This window comes from Zosterops lateralis (assembly GCF_965231275.1).
Source record: "Zosterops lateralis genome assembly, chromosome: 6".
NCBI lineage: Eukaryota > Metazoa > Chordata > Aves > Passeriformes > Zosteropidae > Zosterops > Zosterops lateralis.
Genome location: NC_139761.1, coordinates 45,210,181 through 45,222,740, shown reverse-complemented (window position 1 = coordinate 45,222,740; position 12,560 = coordinate 45,210,181). Strand labels below are relative to the sequence as shown.

General features: G+C 47.0%; 1 protein-coding gene across 5 annotated transcripts in view; it reads left to right on the top strand.

Moving 5' to 3' along the window:
* The window catches only part of SLC25A22 (solute carrier family 25 member 22), a 52,432-nt gene that overhangs the window by 27,008 nt on the left and 12,864 nt on the right, over positions 1–12,560 (top strand). For all 5 annotated transcript variants that reach the window (XM_083863232.1, XM_083863230.1, XM_083863231.1 and 2 more), the window contains exons 3-5: positions 718–843; positions 4,041–4,096; positions 9,754–9,844. In XM_083863232.1, coding sequence (XP_083719358.1) covers positions 718–843; positions 4,041–4,096; positions 9,754–9,844 — 273 coding nt within the window. The remainder of the gene's footprint in view (positions 1–717; positions 844–4,040; positions 4,097–9,753; positions 9,845–12,560) is intronic.

Below are 12,560 nucleotides of genomic sequence, written 5' to 3'. Positions count from 1 at the left end.
GGGAGTGGAAAAAGCCCCGTGCTTGGGAAGCACGTGCAGCGAGCCAGGTTTTGATTTCCCCCAGAGGTATGAGCTCACGTCTCTGTGTCTGCGGCCGTGCGGGCTGCAAGCCCCGTGGTTTTGCTTTGTGTGTGTTCCCCTGGCCCTGGACAGGGGCTCTGGAAGCAGTTTCCCGTGGCTGTGGCCATCTGCTGCATGGCTGCCAGCTGGGTGCTTCTGCTGGGCCCATTCCCACATGATGGTAGCAGCTGACATGTCATGAACCTCTCATTAGCTGTGGATATGATTGTGGTGCAGAAAAGCTTCTGTTGGTAAACCTGCTGGCTCGGATGCCAGTGGGCCTTAGCTGAAGGCTGTCCACGTGGTAGATGCTCCAGCACTCAGTCTTTTCTCCTCTAGGGACCACAGAAATCCCTGGGTCCTGGGCAACAGGATTTTTTCCTGCTCCTAGTAATGTGTGGGTTAGGTATTTGGCTCGACTCCACTCGTCAGTGGATTGTCCTGATGGTGTGTGCTGCTTTCTCTGCCTCCCCATATCACAGTGGGAACCAAGCTTTGCTTTGTAGAAGAGCTTCTTTTGTGCTGGGGGAGACAGCCTTGTCTCACAGCACTGCATTAACTCTGGTCACACAAAAGAGCTCAGCTCTCTCCTCTTTCCCTTCCCTTATATTACCCAGTGCTAAGACATCTGTTTCTCTCTATCTCATCCCCTTACAGTTTACCTGCCAAGCTGATCAATGGAGGGATAGCTGGGCTGATCGGGGTCACCTGTGTGTTTCCTATTGACCTGGCAAAAACTCGCCTGCAGAACCAGCAGAATGGCCAACGGATGTACACCAGCCTGTGAGTACTGCCCACAGGGGCATCATCCCTCGGGGCTTTCCACAGAGAGTCCTTCCACTTTGTTACCTCTTTCAAGTGAGCTCAGCATCTCTAGGAACTGGGCTGTCCTCAGGAAAGCCAGGGGACAGTCTGGAGCCAAGCTGTGCTAGAGCAGATAAAGCAAATAGAGCAGCTATGGAGGCTGCTGAGCTGAGCAGAGGAGTCCTCTGCAGGGGGCACATCTGTTTGCATCCCTTGCTTGGGAGCAGTGTGTTCACTACTGCCAGGGCACAGAACCAAAACACAAGGAATCCCGATCACCTGATCCCAAACACAAGGAGTCTGCTGAGCTAGTCTGCCTGAGGGAATTTCTGCCTCTGTTCTGTTTCCATTGCTCTGATATTGGAGATCCTTCCTTTGCTGTGTCAGTTTTTGAAAGAGGAAGCGGTCGCTCATTCCCAGTCTAGAGCATTGCATGTGGACCTTTTGAAGGATCACAGGTTGACATATGCTGTAGTCATACCAGCAGTCCTGTGTCCAAAAAAAACCCGGGTACTGGAGGCTGTAGGAAAAGGTAGCATGAGTGTACCCAGCCCACCAAATTCACCTGGAGTTTGTGTTGGATGCTTAGGGCTGTGTATCTGCTGTGAGAATGTGTACCACACTCAGCACAAGATGCTTTATCCTGGGAACCAGAGACAGGCCTTAGTTTTCCAAAAGAATTGATAGTGTTGAGGGGAAGAAGGGACTGGGACTTGTGAAGTATATCCTGCCCTCCTATAACTTTGTTTAGAGCTAATGTTACCTGCTCCCTGCTCCTCCACGTCATCTTTTTCTCTTTCCTGCACAGGAGAATTTGAGGCAGAGGGGAAATAGGAAGGAAGTGCTCTGTATGTTGATGGCTTTAGTCTCTGTGCCTCCTTGCTCTAGCTGATGACATGAGCTTAGGCTGTAGGCTCTGGTGCTTCCCTTGACAGTTCTTGTGTACTCTGCTTCCTGCGCTGTCCATGTGTCCTGGCTTGTTGGCAGGATATGGCCCCCCATCTTACTTTGCCTCCCCTTTTGTTGTGTCCTGCTCCTGCTGTAGATTGCTTCACCTCCCTGAGGATCACTTATCCTCCTAACCTGACACGTGACAGCAGCAGGGAGTTTGGGCAGGATGAAGAATTTGCAGGCATCCCTTGGGACTGCATGCTAGAATGTCTCATGCCTGGAAGGGACCTCGATAGGAGAGAGACTTTTAACCTCCAGGAATCAAGTGCAAGTCGGCTCCATAGCCAGGAATTGCTGTAAGGTGAGGGGCTGTTAGGAAATACATAAGATTTCCCAGATATTTGAACTGGCTGCTTCTAAGAAAGAAAAGGGCTGAGCTTTCCTAAGAAAATTTCCCCAGTTACAAGGGCTTATTTTTCTGGAAATGTTGTGTGCCCATCAATACTATATTTCCTGATTACACCAATTACCTGTTGTCTGCTGAACACCCAGGAAAGTGGCAAGTTCCTTTAAGATGTTGGCTGTCTTACTTTAAAATAGCCTGCCTGACTTCTGCTTGGCTCAAGAGATCTTTGGCATCAGGGGAGCCTTTCATTTGAAAAAGACAAAAACACTGGGGGACTTTTGAGCACTGGAGAGAGCTTGGCTTTTGGGTTGTGCTGCCCAAGGTATGTTATGTATCATTTTAGTTGGCTGTTGGCTCCTTTTTTCCAGGGAGAGAAGAAAGCTGGGTGTGGCCTTGGCTGCATCTTGTTCTGCTGCAGCTCGAAGGGCTTTAAGTGACATGCAAGCTCTATCCTGATGTAGCAGAGCTGTATGAATATGGTGGGGAGCAGCTCCTCTCACTCCTCTCCCTGCTGCAGCTTGTTCAAAACAGCATCACTGGCTCAGGGAAAATGTGTTGCCTCCAGCATTGCAGTGAAAGAACTTGATGGGTTGGATAGAGGAAAGGTGCACTGAGATTTCTGGGGCTTGCAGATGTGTTGGAGGGGCTGCTCAGAAGACAGAAATTAGTATGTTGCAAGTTGCAGGGGCTGGGGTGGAGTGTGTGAGAAATGAGATGCCAAAGGATTCAGGGAGTCCCAGCAGAGAGGGGAAATTCATTGCCATGGCTGGCAGCAATGCAGGATGGGCTCTTCACAAACAACCCTAGAACAGTCTTGACCAAGGCAGGGCTATAAAGCCCTAAAGGGAGCTCTATTTCCTTCTCTTCCATCTCAGCCCTATTGCAGAGTTGAGAAGTTTACTCCTTGTGTTGCTAAATCTCTTAAAAACATATTCATGTTTTCATCAGCCACACTTCTCTTGTTACTGCTTAAAAGAGCCTTTTGCTCCTTAAATTATGTACACATACATGCCTGTGCACCTCTCCCTTCCCCTATGGCCACAAGAAGTACCTGTCTCTTCCCAAAGACCCTAAAGCCACCTTCACCCAGCATCCAGGCTTCATGCAGCTCTGGTCCAGAGAGGGAAACTCTGCCAGGGAATCCGTGCAGCCTTCCTGAACCGTGCCTTTGGGTTTGCTAGGTGTGTGTGTCTGTGCCTTCAAAAGCCTTTGAGCCATTCCAGTGCTCTGCATGGTTTTCCCATCTGTAGTAAATGTGTTTGCAACGAGGAAGGTGACACTTTTCCCTTTGGAGCACAGTACCCTGCTGTGCTCTCCTCAGGGTAAGAGCCTGAGTGCTTGCTGCCTGCTGTGGGACTTGATGTGTTAAAAGTGCGTGCTCTAATCTGCGTGGGAGGCCACAGATGACTGAGTGTTCAGGTCATCTCGTGTTTGTGTGCCTTGTGTGTCAGATTTCACTGAGTAAGTCAAACAAGTCAGCATGAGGGGGCGGGGGGGTTAGCCCCCTTATTTCCCTTCCAGAGCTGGATTTAAAAATGCGTACATGAGGATCTGCTTGTTAGAACATTGCATGTGCATTCGCCACAGGGGACCGTGGATAAGCAGCCCTTTCAGTGACACTTTTCCCTTTTGTGTGTCTAGAAAGCAGACAGCGTGTGCAGGGTGAGCTGGGGGTTTCAAAGCCCCTGTGAATTAGGGGTTGAAATTGGACTCAGGCCTCAGCAAGGGCACATTCATAGGCTGACGCAGTTCCCATCTCAGCTGAGGGTTTCGCTGACAGAATGTAAATGGAAACCACTCCAAGAAATTTGCTTTGTTTTTCTCTGCACTCCCCCACCTTTGAAGTCCTGTGGTTCATCTCCCTCTGTTCTGTTTGCAGGTCTGACTGCCTCATTAAAACAATTCGGTCGGAAGGCTACTTTGGCATGTACAGAGGTAAGTACAGCTGACTCAGGCACAGCACAGCTTTTGCGTTGGAAGCATTGGTGCATAAGTGGGAGGAAAAGCTCTGTTCTCTGGCATATAAAGCAATAACCTGGCAGTATCCTAGGAGGTTGAACAGTGCAGCTGTTTCCGAAAATAAACTCCTCCATGCAGGTGTCTATTCAGACACTTACCACTGAGGACTTGAGCCCTTCTCATGACTGTTTTGATGTTAAACCTTACCACTTAGTGAAGTTCATCTTTACTAGCAGTTTAAGTGAAGTTGCTGGACTTTGTTTCAGGACTGTATGTTATATTTCCCAGCTTGGGCAGAAGCAAACCAACTCTTGAAGTTCTGTGGTTAATAATTGAATTTATGTCAAAGCTCTCTACCAGTGTGGTCAGGCCTGCTGTCTCAAGCATGCCCAAGTGCCTTGTTCAAGTATTAAGACAAACTTAAAAAATTAAAAATAACCTGCCCTCCAAAAAAACTCCCTTGGGATGGTAAGAAAATCAGAGGTTGGCTCAGGGTGGAGCTTCACCTGTTTGGTTGTTGTGTGCTGACCTCCTAGAAATCTCTTGGCTCCTTGGCTCAGGCTGTCTGTAATAACAGTGAGTTCCTCAGCTGACATTATACCTTTTCCAGTTTAAACATGAAATCCCAGTACATTTTTAAAGGCTTCAAGGAGAGGAGACCAGCAGGCCAAATCCTGACTTTACTTCTAGCGGAAGAAAATGTGGAATACCTCCTTGGCTTGCAGCCCAGTCCAACTGACTTCATTGACACTGAGCTCTGGTTCATTTTGTGTCCTGATAGTCACTTGCCTGCATATGCAGTTTTTATCTGGGGTGCTCAGATAGCATTCTTGCTGGCACTCAGTCACTGATAAAGCCTGATTAAAGTTATACTACTATGATTAAGCTGAGTCCTTGCTCTTTGTTTTTTTCAAACGGAAGTCCAGAGATGCTGGCACCTTGCTCTTGGCACATGTAGTGTCTCTTGTGCTTCTTCCTTGCTCCTAAGGGAACACAGGCATTGTGGCTGTGAGCAGGCACTGGATGTTCAAGCAGTGTCTCTTGCCCAACTTCCTGGTGGGTGTTTCAGGGGAGTGTTGTGGATGGTGGGGATGGATTGGCTGCTTTGCATCAACTTTCCTGGGAGCAGGCAACAAGACAAATAGCCTCGAGGAACCCTGGCAAGCTCCATCTTTGATGCTAGCAGTGACGTGTTCCCCTTTGATTTTTTACAGAAGCTGGCTGCTTTTCTGTTCCTAGCCAGGAATTTGAGCTTTTGTTAACTTTGGCTGTAAATGTGCAATGGCAGGCTGCTTGGTGGGAGGTAGAAGGAAGAAGAAGCTGTTTAGGGAAACTTACAGGGGAGACCAAGAGTTTTTGTGAGAATCAGGACTTTTGGGAAGACAGCTTAGTCCTTTAAAGCATAGAGTGGTAGAGAGGATGTGGATCTCCAGGCCACTTGTCATCCCCTAGCAGAAGGGTGCAAAGGGTTTTGCATGCCTCTTCCCAACCTTTCCCAAGTCTGGTCAGCTTGGTCCATGTTCCTAACTCTGTTCGGGGTGCTGATAGTTGCTTCAAAATCTGACTGTTAAATAGGGAGCAGGCTTGGAGAGGCCTTTTTAGGATAGCTCCAGCTCCCTGCAGAAAATTACAGATACTTCAGCATGGCCAGGGAGCAAATACGAGTACTCCCAAGAGCAGCAGTCCTGGTCTCTGTGCCTCAGTTCTGTGAGCTGACTTCAGTAGCCCTTCCCTCCCTCTCAGGGAGAGGGTTGTCAGGTAAGATACATCCAAGGTCCATGAAGATTGTGTGAGCACTTTTCTGGAAAGAAGATAAAGAGATGTCTGAAGCTTGCAGGCAGAGAAAGATGGAAATCAGGTGATGGGATTGGTTCCTTCTCCCTCCAGCTGTCCTACTTCCCCACCAGAATTTGCTGCATGACTCACAAGCTCTTATTTGCAGGCTTTAAGCTGAAATTGGGAGGATTATATGTTAATGTGCTAAAGTAGCAGCTGCTGCTCCCCATGGAAGAGTCACAAGCACATCAGTTGTCCCTGCAGATCCTTTGACCTCTCTCAGAGAGCAGAAAGGGTCTGTTTGGGCACAGCCATTCCTGCTGTGTGACTTCAGGCTCCTTCATGTGTGAGTCAAATCTCCTCAGTGCAGACAAGGGAGTGGCTTGTGCTTGTAGGATGCTTTTCTGCAAATGACCTCTTAAGGTGTTTGTGTGGGCAAACAGTCTTTGCTTTGTGAGTAGCCCATAGCAAACTGTGATGTATAAGACAATCCCAACGTTTCTCTCAAGTTCTTCCCCAAAAATTACAGGAATTCTTGGATTCGTTTGTGGCAGGAAGAAGAGCAGTTCCCTCATGTTTTTTCCCATATCATCTATATAGCAGCAGTGCCGCGAAGCTGGATGGTGCTGTCTACCCCTGTCTGTGCTCAAGGAATTGATGGTGTGCAGCCTTAAAACATGATGCCAAGTGAATGAATCCCTAGTGCCTGTGGGCTCCTGGTGCCTATGGGCATCAGTGATAGGGGACCTTGGAGAGATGCTCTCTCAGCTTCCCACTGCAGTCCAGCCAAAGCTATCTAAAGATGCCAGCACTTGTTCTGAGCAATCCCAGTGCTGTTTGCAGAACAGCTGTTTGGCCAAGCTGGCAGGAGCCAAAGGCCCAGATCAGGCTGAGGAAGTGCCCTTTGCTGTTGGTGACGTTTGGAGGGTGGCTGCACTTCAGCTGCAGTAGTGTGGCAGCCTTCCCTGGCCTCTGCTAATAATATCTCCTAGTGCTGCACTGGGGATGACTCAATCCTCCTGTTATGTAGGTTGCTGGTGGTGTATAAGGCCTTCTGTGAGAAATGTGTTTTAATGAAAAACCAAGGCTTGGTGAGAAGAGGGTGCCTTCTACAAGTTTTAACTACAAGTTTAGTTGGCAAACAACTGGTTTTGCCTCTTACTGATTTTGTTCTTTGTAGTGCTTCCTTACTTCTTTTTGAAGAGCTTTGTTTTTTAATGATGGCTATTTATTTTTCTATTCTGTTCGAATGTCTTTGCTTGTAGTACATGTAGAATTGCCTGTAGGCCAAGGTTGGCTTTAGTTAGGGAAGTAGTCATTGGTGTGGGCAGAATCAAGGAGATTTTACAAAAAGGAGAAGATGCCTTGGATGCTGTGGAAAGCATACAGCCAGCAGCTGGAATATCTAATTTCTCCTTCTCCAGTAAATTGAAGCTCTTATGGATTATTCAGGACAGGGATTATCCATTCTCTGCTAAGCAGCTTTACTGAAAATATCAAAGATGTAAGAGAAAACCCAGGTTCATTAACTTTTTTCCTGTATATTGCGTGTTTTTACCCTCTGCTTTATTTGCAATTGAAGAGAAACTTCTATGAAAGCCTCTTGGTCCCTGAAGGTTAGCATGTGGAAGTGTACTTCTTGTGTACCTTCCTTGCTTGATAGTTTGGAGTTTGTTTGCTTTCTTTCGGTGAACCCTTTGCACTGGTGTTAAAAGTAGCAGGTTTATGTTTTTCTCTTCTTGTTTTTCCAAGGAAAGGGTTATTCATGCTGTGTATCAGTGTACAGGTGTTATACTTTATAGCCATTAGGAGTGTCTTTGAAGTTGTCTTCAACTTGGTATTTGAGAAAACATTTCACAGGTAGTCACTTCCACTTAAAAATTAGGCTGTGTGGATTTGTTTTGTAGATCCTGATATGATTGGCATTAAAAGGTGGATGTGGAGCATGAGGGTTATTTCTGTGTGACTTCTCTTCATGTATGAGAGCTGTGGCATGGGGACATGATGTGTAGGAAGAATATCAAACTGAAGCAGCACAGTCACTGGTGCCCTTAAAAGTTTGCAAAGGACCAGAAGTGAGAGAGGCCTGCTCTGCTCCCTGCTAGTAAAGGATGATGGCATTTGTGTTTGCTATCATGGCCAGTGTGGAATGAATGCACTGGCTTGGCTTGCTAGGAGGCAGTGTTACTCTGTATTTTCTGCAAAATCTGAAGGTGGCAGTTGAAAGGGGGGAAGATGTGTTGGGCTGCCCAGCCCCGTGCAGCAAAGGCTGTCTTTTCTTGCTGCAGTTTCCTGAAATGCTGGAGGTGTGTCTTCTGAGCAGGTGTTGTAGAGCCAAGGAGTCCTGTGTCCCACTCCCCGTCATAGTGGTCCCAGAAGTCCCACTGTGACTTTGCTTCCTAAAATGAAGAAAGTCCCCCTAAATCTGTGTCTTTCAGTTTTTGAAGGGAGGAGAGTCCATCCTGAAGAATAAAGGATTGAGCTGACTTTTTCTAGATATGTTGAGCCCTTATAAATCTCCTGTCAACTTGGGTTCAAAAGTCCTGAAAATGAACTCCACCAGGTCTTTGAAGCCTCGTGGGGGTACAGGCTTCTCTTGCTGCTTCTCTTTGGAATATGAATCTTTGGGATGAATTGTTTAAATCTCAAAGACAAGCATAAATGCCTGTATTTGTGTTTATTTTTAAAGAGGTATTCTAGGCCGTTAACAAGTCTCAAGTGTAGCTCCTTTGGAGAGCTTGGAGCCCAGTACATTTCAGTGCAGGTAGGGAAAGCTTGAGGCTATCCACTGGAGGACTTTTTGAGCTGTAGGATTTAAGTGGAGGAGAATGTTCTGGAGTGCTAATCTAATGGTGCAAACTCCATTCTGCTGGAAAGGGACTGGCTCTTCCGTCACCCCATTTCCCCCAGGACAGCTTTGAAAGCTGCTCCCAGCCACTGTGTTGCACTAATGTTGCACTAATACCCATGTTCATGGCCCACAGCAGCCAGCCAGGCTGTGCAGGCCTTTCATTGTGACAGGCACAATACAGGGATTTGCTGTTTGTTGCTCCTGACAAAAGGGCACTCCAGCGGGTGGGGGATGCAGGGAGCCCAGGCTTGTTTACAGCCCAGGTCCCCCAGCAAGCCTTGCCATGGAGCTCAGAGGGGAATTTTTGTGTGCTGCAGCTTGTGGTGGGCAAAAAGCCACTTCAGCCGTGGCTGTTCAGGGAGTGACACCCAGTGGTGACACACAGGGGAAGCCACTTTGCTCTGAGGGCTGGTATAGAGATGGTTCTGTGCAGATGAGCCAGGTGACTTCACCCAGCCTCCAGGTCTTTCAGTGGCTCTGCCTTTTCTGAGCTGCTTGGTAATCAAACTGCTCTGGTGTTTTTTGGGGAGGAAGCGGGGAAGGGATCCAGTGAGAAGGCACGGCAGGGGGTCTTTTGCTTCTCAGTATCACAAAATATTTGCACAGGAGTTGGGACTGATTGTTAAACCATCTTGTACTCCTTTTCTGAAAGTTTGATCTGCATCCTTCTGCATTCATAGGAATGCATCCTTGGATGAGAGATGAGGATGCATGTATACATACATAGTGGGAGGTAGTAGTAAAGCTGAAGAAATTACGAAATATATATGGCAAATGGAGTAGAAACACATCTGGGGATGTTTTCACAAACCCAAGGTGTTGGGAGGCAGAAATACTGTTAGTTTTCAGTGGTGTTTTGTATTTCTAACTCCCTTTCATGCACTGGGAGCTTTCCTTCATCTCTCCTTGGTTTTGTGCCAAAGTTACAACACATTCCTGAAAGATCCAGTTAACAATTCTCTTTATTCTTATTATCCAATGGCCTTTTTCTCTTTTCCTTGCCCAGGTGCTGCTGTGAACCTGACTCTAGTGACACCAGAAAAGGCTATCAAATTGGCAGCCAATGACTTCTTCCGGCATCACCTCTCCAAGGACGGGTGAGTAGGGAATTGACCTTCTGCAGTCAACTTAAAAGACGCCGCCTCTTGGAACACGTCTGGTGAGACATCAGGGAAAGGTGGAATGGGATAGTGCAATGACTGAAATATGAGTTGACCTTGAGCAGCTCAGCTGGTGATTACGTTCAGGCTAAGGATGCAATGTCTAAAATGGGAAGCGTGAAGCACTCCACTGGATGGCTGCTCTTTATTCAAGCTTCTAAAAATAGCCCCAGATTTAAGCCAAGGTTAGCAGATCCAGAATGTGTAGTCTAAGTATTCGAGAGGAACCCAATGTCACTGATCATTGCTCAAACAGCTGCTGGGAGGACTCCTGTCCTCAGCATCCTATTGGATCCTCTTATGCTCCTTCTGGCTTGAAAAGGTATCAAGTCAAGTTCTGTAGACCTCAAACTTAGCACCTCTCTTCTCCTTTTTTTACCTTGGAAACAGTTTTAGAGAGGTGGTAAATCTGAATTGACTAAGGGCACTTACAGCAGCTGACCTTCAAATGAATGCTGAAGGAATAAAATTACCTGCTCAGCTTGCAAGTGAGGTTTGGTTCATGTGAATTAAATGTGACTAAAAGGCATAAGCTGGAGCATTCGAGAGGAGCTGGATCCTGAATATTTAATGCTGCTTTCACCAAGATGTTTTCCAAATTGCATGGGAAATGTTTGTGTCTCCCATCAGAGAGAGGCCTTTTCCCAGAGGCAGACAAGGGCATTGTCTCCAGTCCTCAGTGACAGTAGCTAGAACGACAGCCTGCTTGGGATATGATCCCAACAATTCCCATCAACAGTTGTGGAGTGGGGCCTCAGTGAAAATGCAAAGCTCCAGCACAATTACTGGGCTTAACAACTTCCCAAAACACATCACGTCAGTCTTGGCTGCTGCAAATCAACATCCCAGCAACTTCAGTGGAGATTATGGACTGATACAAATTGAGAGTCCATTTTTTCCTGTACCTTTTTTTTTTTCTTTCTTTCTTTTGTTCTGGAGTCCTTTAAAGTAGCAGCTAACATATGTCAGTGTGACTCATCGGCTCACAGCTCGTCGTGATTTTCTGACTCAAGTCTTCAAATAGTCCCTCTTCTGTGCTCTCCTGAGACAGTGGGAGGTAATGATGTCCTCTACCAAGCAGTGTGTCTCATCCCTGCAGCAGACAGCCGAGCACACCTTGGGGTACTGCAGTAAACAGCAGCCCAGCTCTTTGTCACCACCTACAAAACGGGGGCTTAGTAGCTTGTACAGGCCCAACAGGGTGCTAAGCTGCCACACCTCGTACTGCCACTAAGGGAATGGTTCCATGGAAGAAATCAGCATTGGAACATATTTGGCATTCTGGGAGAGCAATCACTGTGCGATGTTTCACCCATTAAAAGGGGACATGCCTGTCAGTTGATGTTCTGCACCATGAGAGGTGTAAAGGCTTCCTCAGAGGACAAGTGTGCATGTCTGTGTGCCTCAGTGAACAGGTCTTTGAGTAAGTGGGATGCAGCCGTTTCCATGGGCAGCTGAGGTTTTCACTCAGACCTTTTCCAGTTTGACTTTGGGGTCACTGGCTGGTGCACACATGACATAGATGATGTGCTGCACTTAATTCAGAATAAAGGAGCTAGAGAATTTTTCCAAGAGCTAGACACCCTGTTCTCCTAAATCTTACATACTGATGGGTTTGGCACTACAGTAAACCTAGAGCAGGAGCATGATGCCACCTATGTAGTGGGAGGTCTTTGTGTCTCAACACAGAGCACTTTTAGTTCCTTTAGAGAAAAGAGAGGTTGGGCCACAGTTAGGTGGCAAGAGCTAGGCAGCATATGGAGTCAGAGTCACTCATCTCATTTAACCACCTGAGCAGCTTAGATGAGTGAAGTCTGGTCAGCTGTGCTCTTGAAGTAGCCAGTGTGAGCTGGCCAGAGAGGCAGAACCTTGATACTGCTGTGGTAGATGATTTAAGGTGTTTCTACCTAGAAATGTCACCCAAAAATACGATGGGAAGAAAAATACCTTGCAGGTTTGCTGTGGTTGGTATAGGCTATGAATGTGGGATCTGGCAGTTTTCTCCCTTGGGATGCTTCTGTCTCATCCTCCCCAGTTGCCTTAGTAAGATGGGCAGGGTTAGCAGTGCTGGAATTTAAAGGCCTCTCCTACCCAGGACCCAACAAGGTGCAATATCTGCTAGCACATCACAAGGCTGGGCCACCTATTTCACAATTCCAGCCAAAGCCTAGTTATGAACAACAAAATAGCTTAGGGTTAGAAAAGTGAAGCCTGGAGCTGCCTGGCACATGAATGTGGTTTCATTTCTTGATATGTAATTGCATCAGTTGAAGTGTTACACTGGGCAGAGGACAGTGAGGGAGTTAGGATCAGTGTAAGGCTAGATCACCAAGATCTTGGTTCAGCTCCACCAAAGACCTTTTTGCACAAGCCAGTCTGTCTGCTGTGTATATTCAATAGATGATGTACCCTTAGGTCAGTATCCCAAAGGATGCTCTGACTCAAAGCTGCAGAAGTTCTCTAGACCTGTTTACACTGAATGCCTTTGTGCTAAGCATGTAGCACTTGCCTTGCTTGAAATATATTGCATGAGTAGTTATCTTTTTCTGATAAAATGTGCATGTTCTACCAGTATTTGCTGATTAAAATATGTGGTATTAAAATAGGCCTCAATGTGCAAGAGGAGGAGGCATATGTGGACCAGAGAGCTGGC